At 28.2% G+C, this 21158-nt stretch overlaps 1 protein-coding gene across 1 annotated transcript; it reads left to right on the top strand.

Annotated features, from left to right (window-relative positions):
• Window positions 1-12095: 12095 nt before the first annotated feature.
• Window positions 12096-12464, top strand: LOC130946067 (uncharacterized). Its single transcript, XM_057874748.1, has one exon. It carries the CDS (start codon window positions 12096-12098, stop codon window positions 12462-12464), a length of 369 nt encoding a protein of 122 aa, XP_057730731.1.
• Window positions 12465-21158: the final 8694 nt, after the last annotated feature.

Below are 21158 nucleotides of genomic sequence, written 5' to 3'. Positions count from 1 at the left end.
AAAAATGAGCTAAAATATAAGGACTTTTATTAATAACAACTTTTAAATAAGTTATTTTGTGTTTGAAAAATTATTATAGAAGTCCTTGTTTTAAAGTTGTGCATTAAATAAGAGTGATAAAATAGTTTTTAAAAATAGGAGAAGTCACATTTTTTAACTTTTTCAAAAGCTTTTAAATAATTTTTTAAAAAATTAAAAATTTATCTAAAAAATTATACCAAATATTATTAATATAACTTTTTATAAGTCAAAAATTTAAAAAAAAAATTAATATTTTTCAAACAGACCTTTAATCTAATACATTTTACATCTTTATCTTAATTTCTGTCTCCTTTTTAAATAGTGTTATAGTAATTAAATTATCATTTTATTATTTTACTAACTTTCTCCCTTTATATACAAAGTGTTAACTCAATATTAACATGCCACGGTCATACTGCAATACCACTATTGTGGCACAAAAATGGTATAATGATAATATATTTTAAAGAGTGATATTTTGATATTAATCATTTATGGAGTAATAAAAATCAGTTAATAATTAGCTAACAAAATTGATATTCTCAAAATACTTCATTGAAAAGCTTTTGCTATTATTCTTAAAAATACAATTTTTCAAACAGTGGTGAAAATTTTCTATTCAATTTTACATTCTAATAACATCTCATTTTCCTTATTCAAAATAAAAAAAAAGTAAAAATATAATTTTTATCTTTGAAATTATAAAAATTTTAAAAATATTCCTAAATTTTATTTTGTTTTAATTTTGTTTCGAAAATTTTCAATTTGCATTAAATATACCCTGACGACTAATTTTTCAAAAAGTTTAGGATCAATTTAGCAATAATTTAATAAGAACAACCATCAATACTGTTGTGATAAAGATGATAATATGGATGACCACTTATGATTTGGACAGCTAACTTTCTCAATATTAAAGAAATCACTTTTCAAGACAAATTCAAGTAAATAAAGTTTGAAAATGAAGGCTTGCTACATGTATAAATAGAAAAAGTCACATTTAAAGCAATGCACAGCAACAAAAAACAATTCTCTCTCTTTATTTATATTGTAACTATAATGAATACTCCTCTTTATATATATGTACACTACAACATACAATATGAACATATATATATATATATATATATATATATATATATATATATATATATAATTATCTCTATTATATTGAGATATTAATATTGGTGAATATTAATACTAGAGTTATTTATTTATATTTCTTTATTTTATATTTATTTTCTCTTTTTTATTATTTATTTTATAACACATTATCAACACGAGACTTTGATCAAAATTTAAGAAGACTCAAGGTAATAAATTTTCATTATCTCAAAGTTCTCTCATTTTGAATTTAATGCTCTTGATATATCTGGAAATAACCACTTATCATGAAAACTAGATGGCGAAATCCATCTTGATTCAATGGATCTAGGAGATACCATCAAAGCTAAAAATAAAACATCCTATAAGGATAAAGGCAAAATTATGATCTTCCTTCGTCATCATCTTGACGAAGGATTGAAAAAGAAATATCTCATACTAAAAGATCCTACTTATTTGTGGAAAAATCTTAAAGAAATGTATAATCATCAAAAGATAGTGATACTTTCTCAAGTCCGATATGAGCGGGTGCACTTACGTTTTCAAAATTTTAAATCCATAAATGAATACAATTCAGCAATGTTCCGAATCATCTCACAAATGAAATTATGTGGAGGAAAAGATAACTGATAATGACATGTTAGAAAAAACTTTCTCGACCTTCTATGCCTCGAATGTGCTCCTACAGCAGCAGTATCGAGAAAAAGAATTTAAAAAATATTCTGAACTAATTTCTTACTTTCTTGTTGTCAAACGTAACAATGAATTACTTTTAAAAAATATGAAGCGCATCTAGCCGGTGCCGCCCTATTTCCTGAAACAAATGCGGCAAATCATAACCACATAAAAGGTAAATGACAAGGTTTTGGTAACAAGAAAAATTATGGAAGGAAGAAAAATTATGTTCATAAAAAAGGATCTCACCAAAAGTGAGATAAAGAAAAAAATAATGGGCAAAATAAATCAATAGAGGATAAATATTTCCGTTGTAGTGGAAAGGGTTATTAGTCGCGTACCTGTCGTACCTCGAGGCACCTAATTGATCTTTATCAAACATTTTTGAAAAATGATGACAAAGAAAATGAGACGAATTTTGTTTCAAAGGATATTGCTGAAAATTACACCACTTATTATGAAATATCTAATTTCTTTGAGAATCTTAAAAGAAATATTAGTCATTTGATCAATGATAAAAAAAATTGATATTTGGGTTTAGTACTTATGTAAATAAATAATTAAAAAAATTTAAGTTTTATTCTCTATGTATTTAAATTTTAAGTATGATGTATATAAATAATGTTTAATAAGATATTTATATTTATGAATTTTAAAATTACTAAATGTACCAAGTTCTAAAATAATAATAATAATGCAATTTTTAGTATATGGTACTATGTACAATACTTCTTAAAAAAATATTTTCAATCAAGAAAATAATTTTATGGTGTAAATACTTCTACTCATTTTATTGTTATTTGTTTTTGAAGAAAATGACAAGGATATATAGTGAAAATGTTTGCCTCGCGGATAGTGTAAGTCCGCATACCATTCTCAAAAGTAATATATAGTTTACACATGTTGTACCAAAAGAAGAATATGTTAATATTATTATTGGTTCAGATAATGTGAAAGAAGGCTCCGGAAAAGTTATAATTTTATTTTTCAGAGGAACAAAATTCATAATAAACAATGCACTATTGTCTACCAAGTCTCTAAGGAACTTGTTGAGTTTTAAAGATATTCCCGAAATGGACATCATGTTGAAACAATGAATAAAGAAAATCATGAGTACTTATGTATTACAACTCATGATTCAAATAAAAAGGTTATATTAGAAAAGTTACCCTCACTTTCATCTGGGTTATATTATATTAAAATTATTGCAATTGAATCACATGCTATTGTAAACCCGAAGTTTACCAGCCCAAATGAATTTATAATTTGGTATGATCGATTGGGTCATCCGGAAAAAACTATGATACGGAGAATTATTAAAAATTCTCATGGACATTCACTAAAGAACCAGAAGATTCTTAAATCTAGTGAATTTTGTTGTGCTGCATGTTCTCAAGAAAAGCTAATTTTAAGGCCATCACCAGTAAAGATTGGATTTGAGTCTCCTGAATTCCTAGAAAGAATTCAAGACGATATATGTGAACTTATTCATCCACCATATGGATCTTTTAGATATTTTATGGTTTTAATAGACGCATCTTTGAGATGGTCACATATGTGCTTATTGTCTTCTCGCAACCTGGCGTTTGCGAGATTACTTGATCAAATTATTCGATTAAAAGTAGAAAATCCAATCTAAGCAATTTGTCTTGATAATGTTGGTGAATTTTCTTCCCAAGCCTTTGATGCTTATTATATGGCTAATAGAATAACCGTTAAACATCCAGTAGCTCATATTTACACACAAAATAGGTTAGTAGAATAACTTATTAAATGCCTCCAATTAATTGCTAGACCCTTACTTATGAGAACAGATCTCTCAACCTCAGGTTGTGGCATGCTATTTTACATGTCATAGCACTTATTCGTTTGAGGCCAACAAATTACCATCAGTTCTCTCCTATACAATTAGCTTTTGGCCAGCAGTCAAATATTTTCCATTTAAGAATATTCGGGTGTGTGATATATGTTCCTATTGCACCACCTTCTTGCACAAAAATGGGACTCCAAAGAAAAATGGAGATATATATTGGATATGATTCTCCATCTATAGTAAGGTATTTTGAGATACAAACTGCAGATGTATTTAAAGCCCGATTTGCAGATAGTCATTTTAATGAATCAAAATTTTTAACATTAGTGGGAGAGAATAGGCTTCTTAAAAAGGAACTTAATTGAAATGTATCATCCTTGATGCATTTAAATCCTCGATCAGGGCAATGTGAACTAGAAGTTCAAAAGATTATACATTTGCAAAGAATAGTAAATGAATTGTCTGATGCATTTTCTAATACGAAAAGGATTACTAAATCATATATACTAGCTGAAATTTCTCCAATTCGAATTGATGTTTCAGTTGGACAAATGGCCACCGAAACAAATTTACGTTAGAAGCATGGTAGGCCTGTCGGTTCCAAAGACAAAATTCCTTGAAAAAAAAAGGTAAATAATATTCCTGTTGAAAAATATAAAGACATAGTAAAGACACCTGTAGTTATCCAAAATTCTAATATAGTTTTGACGTTAGAAGACGTTCATGTACTTGAAAATTGTAAAAATAACGAGATTTCGATAAATTACCTCTTTACAGGAGAAAAATGGGACCGAAATAAGACAATTGTCAATGAAATATTTGTATATAATGTGACATTAAATATCATGCATGAAAGTAAGGATATTGAGCCAAGAACAGTCGAAGAACGTCAACAAATGAATGATTAGCTAAAATGGGAAGAAGCTATGAAGGTTGAGTTAGACTCACTTGCAAAATGTCCGTACACCAGAAGATGTAAAACCTATTGGATACAGATGGATATTTGTAAGAAAACAAAATGAGAAAAATAAATTTGTACACTACAAAGTTCGACTTGTGACACAAAGTTTTTCACAAAGGCTCGGTATAGATTATGAAGAAACATATTCCCTTGTAGTGGATGCAATACATTGCATTATTTCATCAGTTTATCCGCATATCATAAACTACATATGCATTTAATGGATGTGGTGATAGCCTACTTATACAGATCATTAGATCGTGCTATCTATATAAAAGTCCCTGAAGAATTAAAGAGATCTAAATCATCCAATGAATATTTACAGGGATTATACTTAGTCAAATTACAAAGATCTTTATATGGTCTAAAGCAATTTGAACGAATCTAGTATCATCGTCTTACTGGGTATCTGGGCAAAAACGAATTTAAGAAAGATGATAGCTGTCTATGTGTTTTCATAAAAAAACTGCATCTGGATTCATTATAATTACTATGTACGTTGATGATTTAAATATCATTGGAACTCCTGAAGAGATTCCAACAATTATAAAAGCTCTAAAAGAAGAGTTTGAGATGAAAGATCTTGGGAAAACTAAATTTTGTCTCGACTTGCAGATCAAGTATACAAAAAATGGGATCTTTATTCATCAAACAGTATACACAAAAAAGATTTTAAAGAGGTTTTATATGGATAAGTCACATCTCTTGAGTACCCCAATGATCGTAAGGTCTTTGGATGTGAAAAATGATCAATTCCGTCCTAAAGAAGAAAATGAAGATATCATTGGTCATGAAGTACCATATCTTAGTGCCATTTGAGCGCTAATGTATCTTACTAATAATACACGACTTGATATATCATTTGCTGTGAACTTACTAGCAAGGTATAGTTCATCTCCAACCAGAAGACATTGGAATGGAATCATACAAATCTTTCGATATCTTCATGGAACAGTTGACATGAGATTGTTTTATCCATATAGATCCAAGTCACAACTAGTTGACTATGCAGATGCAGAATACTTGTCTGATCTACACAAAGAGAGATCTCAAACAGAATACCTAGGTACAACTATATCATGGAGGTCCAGAAACAGATGATCGCAGCAACATCCTCTAATCATGCAGAAATACTAGCGATACATGAAGTTAGTCACGAATATTTTTCGCTCATGAGTTTGATCTAATATATTCTGTCATCATGTGGATTGATTGATCATAAGATAACTCCAACTGTCGTGTTTGAAGATAATACAACATGCATTGCTCAATTTAAAGGTGGATACATCAAAGGTGATAGGACAAAGCATATTTCTCCTAAATTCTTCTTCACTCATGACCTTGAAAATCAATGAATAATTGATATCCAACAAATCCGCTCAAACGATAATCTGATAGATTTATTTACAAAGTCACTTCCAAAATTCTCCTTTGAAAGATTAGTACATCAGATTGGGATGCGCCAATTTCGAGATATAAAATAATGTTGGTAAGAGGGGGAGATTGTACTCTTTTTTCCCGTGGTTAGGTTTTTCTCCCTATTGAATTTTTCTTTACAAGATTTTTAATGAGACAGACTCCATCATAAAAGATATTGTACTCTTTTACTTTCACTAAAGTTTTTTCCCATTGGATTTTTCTTTATTAAGGTTTTAACGATGCATAAGCATAATCCTAAATGGTCATCCAAAGGAGAGTGTTGTGATAAAGATGATAATATGGATGACCACTTATAACTTGGGCGGCTAACTTTCTCAATATTAAAGAAATCACTTTTCAAGACAAATTCAAATAAATGAAATTTGAAAATGAAGGCCTGCTATATGTATAAATAGGAGAAGTCACGTTTGAAGCAATGCATAGCAACAAAAACAATTCTCTCTCTTTCTTTATGTTGCAACTTTACTAAATACTCCTCTCTTTCCCTTTTTATATATATGTACACTACAACATATAATATTAATAAATACATATATATTTTTTTGGTGACTTAATAAATACATATATAAATCATTTCTATTATATTGAAATATTAATATTAGTGAATATTAATACTAAAACAAGTGTAATTACCCGTGCCATGCACGTTATAAGATTGAAATTATAATTTTAAATTATTTTTTAAAATTAATTTAAATTATAATAATTTGATTAATAAAAAAAATTAATATGTTATGGATTGTTTTTTTTTTTAAATTTAGTATTAATTGGATTAACTCTAAAATAGTCATTAATCGATTTTAATAATCTACTTTCTTCAATAAATCAGATATATATACTGAATGTGATCATAAATAATATAGTAATAGTTAAATCTACCCACAAATATATTGGCTATTATCACACTCTAAAACAAATTAAATATAAAAGCTATTAGCACGCACTTATAAATCTATAAAATTGCACTATCTTTAATTCGTGCAAGGGTTTATTTATCAAATAAACTTAAAATATAAACAAAAAATATTTATAAAATGGACCTAGCATCACTTGAAAGAATCATGGAAAATAATCAACTTACCTTATCATCCATAAGAACCATTTTTATGTAAGTCGTGTTGTTCTTGTCAAATTTGGATGAGACTTTTCATAACCTTATAATTCTTGCCTTTATTTTTCAAACTTTTTCATTACATAATCTATCATAGCTAATATTGTTGATAGAATCATAGTTAGTATCCTTTAGGTATGAAAAATAATAAATAGAAGAAGTTCCATGTCTGAGGTACGAATTTTCTAGATGATAAATAATTATAACAATTCACTATTAATCCTTATACATATATACACACACTAATTATATACGGTAATAGTTAACAAATATTTTCAATGGAGACACTTACTCAATATATATGTTATCGACATTAATTATATGCCAATATTTTTAAGAAAGAGCTAAAAGAGGAGATATATAAATATATATAATATTATTGCTATATAGAAAGCATACATAAATTGCTACATTTTTTTATTATGTTATACAACTTAAATTATACTATCATGTTATTATTAATCCTAGATACTTGCTATAATTATATCAAATTTAATTATGAATCTAAATAATAAATAGATAACATTCAATATTATTTTCTTTTTTTCATATTACTGTAAATATAAAAAGTAAAAAAATTAATGAAAAAAATGAGCAGAAAATAAAACATATTAATTAAAATTCAATTTGTTATTTAATTAATCTTGTGTCCATACGATATAACTTTACAAAAATGTTATGAATCATAACCTTTTTATTCTACAAAAAAGAAAAATACTATATGTAGTCTTTAGTAGTACAAAAATAATTATAAAAATTAATTATTGATATTGATATTAATCATAATTGATTATTAATACTATAATTTTTTAAAATATATTTTACCTTTTTAAAATATAAGCATGTACCGTGTAGACTTTATTGTTATCCACTAATTGATATCAAATTAAATGGGTCACTATTATGTGTGTATCAATTATCTCCTAAAAAATTATTGCACTTGGATGAGAATTAGAACTATATCAATTGATATAATTAGATGATTAAAAATATCGATGATTTATAAGTAGTTTAATAAAGCATTAAATATTAATTGATATAATTATAATGAAGATATTTTTAAATTAATATAATCATGCATTATTTATGAGCTAATTGTAAATAATTAAAATAAATTTATTTGAGAAAAAAAATTCATGTATAATTTCAGAAATTATAATAATTTTTTTATTTATATATACGTATATATTAATTTTGTTAAATAATTTATATATAATATTATATATATAAATAATTATACATATACATAAATAAAAAAATATATGAATTATATTTGTTAAACTCCATGTTACCAGCTATTAAAAATATTTAAATCACATGTATTAATTTTTTTGTTATAATTATTTCGTTTTATATATATGATTATTTTTTATTCTACATTGTGCAATAATATTTTTATAATATTATTGCTATATATGAAGCAGCTTTATACTATAATTATATCAAATTTAATTATGATGGTAAATAAATAAAATAGGAAACAATCAAAACTAATTTTTTTATAGTCAAAATTTACTGTAAATATAAAAAATAAAATCACTAATGATTAAAAATTTGAGTAGAAAATAAAAATCTATAAGCTAAATTCAATTTGTTAACTAATTAATTTTATGTTCATATAATATTATTATTGTTATATATTGATTAAAACTACGAATACATACTAATAAAATTATTACATACAAATGAGAATTAGAACTATATCAAATATATTAATTATATAAATTCAAAATTATTATTATTATTATTATTATTATTATTATTATTATTATTATTATTATTATTATTGAGAAATGATGATAATTCATGTGATAATGAATATTACCTATAAAATATCTAAAATTAAATAATATTCAAGTATAATTATGTGACAATTATAATTCAAAAATTACTGTATATGAAGTCACGTAAATTATTATTATAATTGATATAATAATTGCTATAATTGCTACATATTCTCAATCTTATCGGTTGTATCAATTTAACTATATCAATTATATTCAAATTAATAGTCAATTATTTTTATGAAAATTTTTGCTATAATTAGATTATACTTATGAGATTATCTTGTATTAATCGTTATAATTAATTTAATAAAGATATTTATTAAGTATATATGTTATCTATATTAATTATATGCCAATATTTGTAAGAATAAGTTTAAAAAAGTGATATATAAATATATATAATATTATTGTTATATAAAAATAGATTTGAATACTATATTAAATATTAATTTGATATAATTATAATAAAAATATTTTTCTAAAATAATATAATCATACATTATTCATGAGCTAATTATAATGCAATTAATTAAATGTATAATATTACTCTATATTATTTATTTACCGTCATGATTTGATTTGATTGTTTTCTAGTTTATTTACTTACATAAATAATTAAAATATATAACATAACTATCGTAATTATTATAATTTTATGATATAATTATAATTAATATATTTTATTGTAATTAAATATTGATTTGATATAATTATAATGAAAAAAGTTTCTTAAAATAATACAATCATACATTATTTATGAGCTAATTATAATACAATTAAAGATATTATTATATCATAATGTCTACTTACTATATTAATATAATATTAAAAGATACATGTTTCATTATTTTTTATAAATAAAATCAATTTTTATTGGCAACTAAATTGTATTTAGGTCAACGAAAACTATATGTTTAGGTAAAGATTTTTTGTCAAATATAATGAAAATACAAATAAAGAAATAAAGGATAAAAATAAACTTAAATAATATATCTGGTACCACTTCATTTTATTAATTATTAAATTATTTAAAAATAATACATCCACGAAAAATACTCATAATATATAAATTGAGGTAATAATTTAAAATTTTCTAATTATAATTTAATCAAATACTAATATTAAAACTAAATTACTTAAACAATATTGAATTTATTCTAGTTCTTAGTCACGTATAATATAGAGTCATTCTCGTAACGATAACCAACTGAAATAACATCGTAAATATCAATATTTAGAATTCGTGCAAATTCAAACCATCCTCTTGTTAAATAAGCTTCATCATCCGCTATTCATGCAATGCGGCAAGGTATAGAATTGCCACATCGAGAAACCAAACTAACTCTTATTCCTCTAAATGGCATTGCATGCATGCAAAAGAAAGCCGGTAATTTCTGAAAAAAATCACAATATGTTATAAAATTATTCTAATAATGAACAACTTAAAATAAGAAAATTTAAATATATTACCAATCGTTGAAATTGCATATCTGAGTTTGTTACGAATTTAGCAAAATTGAACTTAAACTGAGAGAATTCAATTATGTGCTCCACTTTGAAGATTTTCGGACAGACGTAAAAAGTATGGAGGGGATGGAACTTGAACTTGACTTATAGAATTCCGTGGATGCAATTCCTCAATAAAAAATTGAGCTCCTCCTTTAACCACATTCCATTAGGTTGGTCATCATAGGTGAGTAGATCCAACCATCTTTCGGTAAAGTAGAGATTATTGTGATGCATTGTAAACGATTGTGGTAAAAGACAATCGAACTGGAACATTAGACGATAAGAATAACTTAGAGTAACAACAATTAATAAATTATTAAAAGAATAATATAATAGAATGAGTATATAAAAAATATTAAAAAAATTATAAATTGTACCTTAAAAGGATCAACTTCAATAAAAAAAACGAAGAATACATTCTTATTCTATGAAGTAGTAAAAAAATACTAAATATAAAATTATAAGCTGACTCTCAAATTTAGATTCATGTACCACAGAAAAACACTATTTATAGACCTTAGTAAAATAAAAATAAATATGTAAATTACTTATTATTAAGGTAATTTTTTATTATATACTGTAATTACGCATTATAATTAATAAGTAGTCTAATAGTGCATTAAATATTGATTTGATATAATTATAATGAAGATATGTTCCTAAATTAGTATAATTATATATTATTCATTAAATATTAATTATAATATAATAATATAATTATAATAAAAGTATTTTTTATAAAATAATTTAGAATAGATGAAAAATTTCATTTGTTATGGAGGAAAAACGGATTCATGAGAGATTGACACGTCACCCTTATTAGCTGGGGGAAAATCCAATTTTAGTATATTAAGTAGATTATTTATTTACATCTCTTTATTTTATATTTTATTTATTTATTTATTTATTTATTTTACAACAAATATAAGTAAATTAGAGATAGTTTTTATGCATTATTACTGGATTAGTTCTAATTTTTTTGAAAATTTAGATATCAAAGGTATATTTTAGATAAGTTAAAAATTTTTAGGATAAAATTAAAATAAAATAAAACTTAGAGATATTTTAAAATTTGTCGACGGACTCAATTACAAAAAAAAATATACCTTAAAAAAAAGCAACGAACAAAATAGAAAGTAGAAAAGTCTATATATTACCGAATTTTATCATTAGCCAAGAAAAAGACGTAACGTTGGTCATATACTCATATATAGTCATATTATATATCGATTATCCACGGATAGGATTATCTTATAATTATAACCGATAAAAATATTTCTTAGCGCTGAAGATTTTCCCAAGTCATCCATGGCTGCGCACGTGCTAAAATTATTCATTGAACACAAACAAAAACATAGCAGGTGTTCCAGAACATCTGGTAGCACTTAATTACGGGTCACTCAAGCATCCTTATTCTTAACCGCACAAGTTTAATTTCTCATCATGGATCATATCCTTCATTTCCATAGTCAAATAACTCCCTTTTAACCCCTTCTATTTTTCAAAACATAGCCACTTTCCTCGAAGCTCATCATATTGACCAAAACCAATCCATCTTTACATATAAAAAGACTTGTGCAAGTTGAACCTTTATTAATAATCCACTTTTTCCCTTCTTTGTTAATGCAAAATTGCATATAGTGCCAAGAATAATATTATTATCTAAGAGGGGCCATGATGAAGAGCAGAGAGAGAAAAACAGGGGACAAAAAAGAGATCAAAGTTACATATATTTCAAGCCCAATGAAGGTTAAGACAAATGCTTCAAATTTTAGAGCTCTTGTGCAAGAACTCACTGGACAAGACTCAAATGTTGCGGATACGTTCATCACCATGCCTATGGATATTAAGGCAAATAATGATACTAACAATAATGGTGCTGATTATGATGAACACGTTTCGTCTCAACAATGGAGGATGGATGAATCCACTTTGTTGAAACCTGATTACAATGAATTTCTCTCAAGATCCTTGATGGAGCCACTAAACGAACACTTTCAATTTCATCATGAGTTGTTAAGCTTTGATGATATCATGCCTTAGCCATCGTTCTTTGATTATATTGTTCAAGAACTTTTTTTGTTATATGCTTCATCTTCTTATTATTTTTATTTTATTTCTTATAACTAGTACTAAAATGTGTTTATATATGTGAGTATTTGTATTTATATATATTGGCAATTAATTAGAGGACTGCGATTAAGAACAATGTATATAGCAGCATATATTTCATATCCGAGGAGGGAAAGCACGATCATATAATAAAATGTGATCAACATGGAAATTGTAGAGTTTGAATTTTTATTTCTAATAAATCTTAATTTTCTCTAATAAGATCACTATAGTTTTTTGGAGTGCATCTTAATTTATGTCCTAACAAATTTTGATGTAGAAAATAGAAATATATTGAAATCAGAGGTGAAGTTAAACAATATTTAGGGGGTCAGTAAATTTTTTTTGAGTTTTTTATATTTTAACAAAAAATTAGTTAAATTATATATATATATAATTTTAATTGAAGATAACAATCAATAAAATTTTAAAATTTACTTCTTACAGGATAATTGAATATATTATGTATTATAATAATTAAACACAAATATTAACCTTAGATATTATAAAAATAGATCGTTGAATTTAAAATCTACAAAATTATAAGTAATTGTTAAGAAAATATATCTATGATTTATGTAAATAATTTAAAACACAACTATAACTTATGTACTAAAGAATAATAATATTATTACAATTAAAATGAATTAAAATTTACAACTTATACAGATAATTGTGTTCGATATTTTTCATAATTCAAAATCATTTATTATTGAATCAATACTAAAAAATAGTTGTAAATTTTTTTCTCATTGTAAATTATTAAATCATTTATAAAAATTTTATTTGCCATTTTACTTTGAAGTTTTGTTTTAACAAATTTTATTGCTAAAATTTTTTTCTGTTATTATTATAGATACAGAAAGAGTCAAAATATTACAAATCGATCTATCAATTAAATTATAATTTTTTTTATTTTTTTTATTTCTTTCAATCTTTGACATAACTCAAAAAATATTCCGACATCTTTTAAATGATTTGGTATATCAAATTCATAATGTTATAATTGAGTATTCAAAATAATCCTTTCATGATTAGAAGAAATCAAAAGGATAAAAATTTTCAACTAACTTACATATATTCTAAATATTAAATTTAAAAATATCTTTAGGATCCAAAGTTATATTTACAGTCAAAAGCTCTATAGTTTTTTCATTAAATCTACTATTTAACTCTTGTATTTGAGAGTCAATTGCTGTCAAAAATATCTATTTAATAATGATGCTCAATTTTATCTTTAGTTGACAAGATCATCTCTTCCAACATTGTATATATTGTGTATTCATACCAGAGATGTCAATTTCATACTTCTCACAAAATTCTTTAACAGTCTCATGTAATTGTACCGGCCGTTATCCCAATTTTCAAAGTAATTTTTATGCGAAAACAACATGTATTGCATTCAAAATATTTTAAAATTTTTGTTGTAATATTTGACATAAAATATTAGTAATCTCATAATTCTTTAACAAATTTAAATGAGGATAGCACTTTATTGATATCATAATCCTCACCTCTTTAAACAGGAGTCATACCTTCATCAATAATATTAAAACGAGTAGCTATAAATATTTTTTATCAAGCTATAATTAGAATGAAAATAAGAACTCCATCTTATCTTTTCAATCTTTTGCAAAGTACCCAGTTAGTTTGCATCTTGGCCTGTTAGTTTGACATCATAATCGCTAGAGATTATAAATAGAAATCATAGACAACAATTCTTTTTTCAAAATCACGACACTAGTGTCATTAACATGTACATGATTAAAGAAGCGTTTTCGAACAAAATCATTTATATCAACAAATCTCAAAGAAATAATTATTTATTCTTTTTTAGATTTATTACGAGCCTTATCAATAATGATATAAAATTTGGTATCTCCAATATCATTTCTAGTTGAGTTTTTCATCATTGTAGTAAGAACATGTAGAATTTTCTTCTAAACATCACTTAAAGTATATTTAGCAAATTTAAGAGTATTTTTTTAACCAAATATTTGAATACTACTATTGAAAAACTCCAAAAACTTTAACAATTTAATAAAGTTAAGACTTTGCCAATATATATGATTTAAAAGAACATAATCGTTTTCACTATTTACTTTTTTTTCAATTCTTGAAGTCATTTTCATTGAAGGCATTTGAATATGTATTGATTGAAGATTCCTTAACAAATAGATTATATGATAAATAATATACAACATCATCTTCAATATCATACCATGAAGGGTATAATTTAAACCAAGAAACTTGAAAATGACTTGCATCACTAGAAAATGGATAATAATCAAGTATTGGTTGATTCGCTCCAGCTTTAAGATAAGCCTGATAAATTTCATCTCTTTTATTTGGATGAAACTTTCAAATTATTGATCGAATTCTAGGATCTCTTACTAAATGACATACATCCATTTGTTCAGGACTAAGTCGTGAGCACTTTGACTTTGAGCTATATTGTTGATGAATTAAAGTGTTCATGTTTGATGCCTCGCATATTGAAAATGTTGGTTTGATGTAATAATAGTAGAAACAACTTCACTTTTTTAGCGATAATTCAATTACATTTCTTTTTTTTCAAAGATATGTAATTGCATTGCTTTGTAAAAAAAATACACTGTCCATTATAGGGATAAAGACAAAAGAAAAAGGAGATCTCCTGCTTCAGTAAATATCAAATACTAGCAAAAAAAAACTAGCAGAAGAGATTGAGGATTCACAAAGAACGGTACTTTATAACTTGAGTCATTCCTTGCTAAAGCTTATTTGCTATTTCCACAATCACTGTTACCGCTAGCTTTTCACCTCCAAATACCTCCAAATTTTTCGCCTTCCAAAACGCTCAACACAGAGATGCAAGGAGGGCCATAGAAGATTGTCTTCTTCCAGTACTTTTACTTGCCATTTGCCACCAAACTGCAAACTCCATGGTTCCATTTTGCACTATAGCATTCGCAAAAGGAGAAGAAGACCAAATCTTAGGAGTGGGACCGCATTTCACGAAGGCGTGAAGGAGTGGGACCAAATCTTTGATCTTTTTTGATGATGTTGTTGTTGTTGCTGGTGATTGGATTTGGAAGAGTGAAAGTAGAGAATGGAGTTAAAGAAGAAGAAGAAGAGAGTGAGAAAGAGAATCTATAAATCTGGTGAAGATAATTTGAGATTAGGGTTTTTAGTAAAGAAGAAAATCTGGTGAAGATAATTTGAGATTAGGATTTTTAACTTAATAGGACCAAATTGAGTTAAAAACTTATATGAGCCACGTAATATAGCTGTTGTTGTCCACTGTGGCATACCCCGACACACGTCATCACTCATTTTGCGAATATTCGTCGGAATATGCTTCAGGTACGACCGTTGTTAAATTCAGAGATAAATTTGGGAAAATTTTAAGTTCAAGAAAATTAGAGGTTCAATTACAAGTTTAGAGACTACTTTAAGATTTAACTCCACATATAATATATGGCTCTTTAATCACAGAAGTTGGGGATTGAGCCCGGTGGGATACTTTTAGAGAGAAACAATTTTGTTATTAGAACACAATCTCAGCCACAATAATAAAGTGTTTGTTGTTAGTCTTTGTTAGTTTTGGTCAGGTTTATCCGGCTTTACTAAAAAAGAAAACATAGTGGTGCAAGGCCAAAAGGTTAGGGTGTTCATGAGTCAAGTCCAGACAGGTTTGAGAATGGGTCTATTTTAACCCGAGATGAAAGTGAATCAAAATAAATCGGGTTAAACTAGATCGATTTGATGTAAAATTAGTATATACAAATTTGTAAATTTTATATATTAAAGTAATAAAATTTTACTTTTAAAAATTAAATTCAATAAATATTATATTATATTTATGCCAAAATAATATTATATAATATAAAAATATAATATTACATTATTAATTTTATTTTAAAATATATATTTTTATTACAAAAGAAGTTTTGAACAGGATCAAATGGCTTAGAGTATAATCCGAATCTAATTTAAAAATAACATCAAATAAAAAAACAAATCCAAACAATTCAAATATAGATTGGATTTTGGGTTGGAATGAGTCTTGAACAACCCCTACAAAAGGTCTAATTGTGCTTGTTTGCACGGACAAGACATTGAGACAGAGACGCAGAGACACAAAATCATATTTTACAAATGAAACATGGATAGAGATATTGTATTTAGAGACATTGAATTAATATATATTGTATTCATTATGACAGGAAAGATACAGACACTAACAAAGAACATAATTTATTTTTTATTTTTTCTTTTATTATTCTTGTTAATTTTAGGTAAAATGCTTAAATAAACCAAAGCCAATCCTAAATTACACAATCACCCAAACAAGAAAAATGTTACATGGATCTCCCTAATGGACGTTTCTATGTAAATTGAATGAGCTAGATTCGATTTAACAATTTTCCTACTAAATCGAATCAGTCTAACTCAAATCACAAAGGTAAGATGTAAATCGAATCACTCTGATTCGATTTATGCATGCATGTTGTCGATGTAGTAAATCGAATGACTCCAATTTGATTTTTGCATGCACGTGATTCCCACCATAAATCGAAACAAGCTGTTTTGATTTAGTCTTGGTTTTGTTCCCATAGTAATTCAAATTGGGCTGATTCGAATTACATATAATGTGCGCCCATGGTAATTCGACTTTGGCTGAGTTGATTTATTAAGCTTTCCCTATAAATTGAATTCAAATTAAGCTCATTCGAACTACAATTCAAAAATTCAACCCCACCAAACCCCAGAAAAACCTCAACCCAAATACTCCAACATTCGAATATTCTACTGATGATGGATAACCCGGATCGTCTTTATCGCTTGGACAAAGTTTTCTATATTGTTGGTGTCATCAATGAAGAGGTTAATGCATACATTTTTTTCTTCGAAAATACGATCAGATGTTTTACTTATTTTTTTGTCTCTTTTAACGTTAGTCATAATTTACAAATTTAAAACTAGATAGAATGGTTAGAGTAGTGACTTATTAGTTTCTAGAGGTTTGACGGGGTAATTTCTAATTTGGATAGTAATTACAAATAACTAGAAGAGTATGAGTAGTGAAGATAATGGGTAGTACAACTTAGTTAGAGTAAGAATAGTGATTGGAGTCTATGTTGTGATTTGGGTTATTTTTAAAAAAAGTATGGGTAGTGACATGCTGTTTTACTTGGAATTCATGTGATGTCAAGGTTGCCAGCGATGAACTTGTTAGTGATCCAAGATTGTGCGATCCTGTACATTAAATCAATTTTTGTATTAATATTAAACTTATTTTATTAGTCTTAGTTTGATGAATATATAATTTTATTTTGTGTTTGAACCTGTAAGATTATTTGGTTGCGTTTATGGTATTCTTTAGATTAACAGATACATTAGTTGATATTGTTATAGAAATATGTTTTGATGTGATCCTAAGAGACAATTTGTTATCTTGTTTATACAGCTCAAAATCCGTCAGGCATCCACTTACATAATTTCCATCGATCGGCATCCCTAATTGGTACACCATGTCCTGCAGTGTAATCGTGCACTTCCCGAATGGCATATGAAACGTGTGCGTCTCCGGATGCCATCGCTCCATGAATGCACTCACTAATGACTCATCCGACCTAAACCAAGTCTTGTTCAGCCTCACGAGATGGTATAAACCTGCCATATGTAAGTACGGAACGATCATCTCGTCCAGGCGCATACCCTGCTGCCATCTCATGCTCGTGATACATCAAAGGTGGTCGCCCAACTTGAGTGCGGTTCGAGGAGTTGCAGGGTGTTTTGCCTCTTGCGAACTGCATCGACAAATTCATGGTGAAACGCAGTTGGATGCAGGAGACATCCGGTAAACTTCCTCATGGTGTCAACGATGCCACTGTTAAGAGGTATGCTTTTGGGGACTCAGCTATTCGGCGACAAGTTCGGTACTTGCCTTCACATTCGGTAGCTACTATACGTAGCCAAACTTGAGAACATGGGTGGGTACATTTGGGGATCAGCTGCTCTCTCATGGTTATACTGGTGCATATGTCGTGTGGTGAATAGGAACGTTGTAAAGTTAGCCGGTCCATTGCAGCTGCTTCAGCCATGGATCTTCTGGTGATTCCCTGGTTTAAGGCCCGATGGATATGGCGCCTTTGGTTGGTCTTTGGCTTCGAGGTAGTGTGATATTTATATGCTATGTTTGTCACAATTTTTTTGTGTTATTTTCATTTAGTGATAACGTGTGTTTTGGGTGTAGGTGGTCAGGTCACATCCAACCGCAAGTGAGAAAGGACCTCGAGTTGCACACTGGAGGCTCAGGAGATCTCTTACATGCTGCGAATATGAGTATTTCATAAATCAAAATAGTTAACATCGATGTTAGCTTGGCAACCTGTACATTTAATGATGACGTTTCATAACTGTTTTTATTCACAGTTCACTTGGATGCCGTATAGCTCTCATGATGTAGTTTAGGTGGTGCATCCAGAGATACTGGAGCCTCGACATACAACATTGTGGAGGTTTGTGACAACATTGATCTATTTTGCTGTCATAAAGTGGCATCAGGTAGATCGGATTCTACCACAATTTGGTGGAGTACAGCCTTGACCACGAGCCGCACTCGATATTGATTTCTTGACGGTGAAGGATGGCAGAGGTGGTGATCGGTAGTTCTCACACACCTTGCAGTTTTGGCACTTCCATTGGACTGACAGGGCGAGTCATGTCATTTGGTTTGATGTTGTTCTAAACCCAGGCCCGTCCCACTACCCGGCATTGTCGTATGCACACCTAATATCCATCACGGCAACTCATTGTATGACTCATTCCAATCTCCGTAAATCTGTGCTACGACCTTCTGCTTAATCAAACCCTCCTGTAAGTTGGTCTAAAACCAAAATATGCCTCTGTCGCATTCAGCAGTACCTTGATACACACGGCAGCATCAGCTCTAATCATAGGCAGCATGAATGCAGAGATCACATGATAATCAAGATTCATGTGATTACCCGATATCGATGTGGCCAGACAAGTATGAGGTCCATTGTACCATTTTACCTCCCAAATACCTCTACGTTGGCAGAGACTGATCCGAATCAACCATGTGCACCCGTTGCCAAATTCCTTACACTTCCCATAGTACTTGCGAGAATCGGACTCTACCACTTTGTACTGAACCCCACGTCGGATGCTATAGGTCTTCACGCTTAACACGACCTCTTCTTTATCCTGAAAATACTGACCAAACTTAAAACTTTGCTAATGCTCTAGTATCCTGTGTATTTTTGGCCCCAAATCTAACAGGTACGCTAGGTACCCCCTATTGTCTCATGGCATCCAAGTTCAAAGTTGAAAAGTGCAGGGGATACTGCTGAGTACTTGAACTAGACGCTCCACCACCCCCAACTGGATTACTCCCTGCTATGTCATCACCACTATCATCAACAAATTGTCTTGGGGCTCCACATCATCATCCCGCAGTACGTCGTCCACACCATCCGATGCTCCACTCTGTAATGAAACCAGTGCCATATTAGTAAATTCGGCAATCGTAGTATCACCTATTTTTTCGTCACAACTGCGGTTTAAATCAGCTGCGAAGGACAGGGAGGCAACCAACATTACCTCAGGTGCAATCACAAACACAAAATAAAGAGGCACCAACAGGCCTTGAACTAGAACAGGCTACCGTTGCTGGAGGTTGGGGATTCTAGTTCGAACCTCCTGAGCTGGAGATCACATCTACAAGCTTGGCTAACAACTCAGGGGTCCTGACCTCGGAAAATTGCCGACAACAATGGAATAGTACTTGCAAATTTTCGTCACTTCCTATGACGAACGAATCGTATCTCACATCATCTCGCAAGATTGAAATCAGAATTCTATAGAATAACTTCTCAACCCTTTCATGCCTTGCAACCCTAGTTTTTAGATTATAGAATTCAGGAACTTAGTGAAGCTCGTTGAAGGTTTCGAAAAAACACTAAGGGATCCTTATCATTAAACTTAATTCCAGAATACGTTTTTTTTTTTAATCGACCCTCTATAATGCAGCAATACTAAAAAACTATCCCCAGTAGTCATTGTGTTTCACTATCATAAGGAATTCACATTCAGATCATATTTATAGACGTTGCTTTCACACTAAATTGAATTTGGGAAATTCGATTTATACATATAGCTCAATACATAGTAAATCGAATTGGACTATTTAAATTTACTATACACAACGAACTTGCCTAATTCGAAGCACACTGATTCGAATAACTAGCTGCCAGAAATCATGGATTAATCGAATTATACTCATTCAATTTACTAGAGTTCACAACATGCATACATAAATCGAATCAGCCCACTTCAATTTACGTGAAATTATAATAAATCGATTCAATGTCATTCGATTACTACCGACGTATATAAATCGATTAAAACTCATTTAATTTACATAAAATTTTATATTAAGAAGATTTATATAATATTTTTTGTTTAAATAATTTGTGTAATTTAAAATTGACTTTAACTTATTTAAATATTTTACTTATTAATTTTTTATAATTATATTTTTTATTATTATATTTTTTTTATTTTTTTTAAAAAATATTAAACTAAAATTTTATAATTTATTTTATTTTATTATAA

Source organism: Arachis stenosperma, chromosome 8 (genome assembly GCF_014773155.1).
Source record: "Arachis stenosperma cultivar V10309 chromosome 8, arast.V10309.gnm1.PFL2, whole genome shotgun sequence".
Classification (NCBI taxonomy): Eukaryota; Viridiplantae; Streptophyta; class Magnoliopsida; order Fabales; family Fabaceae; genus Arachis; species Arachis stenosperma.
The sequence above is the reverse complement of the archived record's forward strand: the minus strand, read 5'-3'. Positions and strand labels throughout refer to the sequence as shown.

Coding starts and splice junctions, on each gene's coding strand:
- LOC130946067 (XM_057874748.1), top strand. CDS start 12,096: ATGATGAAGAGCAGAGAGAGAAAAACAGGGGACAAAAAAGAGATCAAA.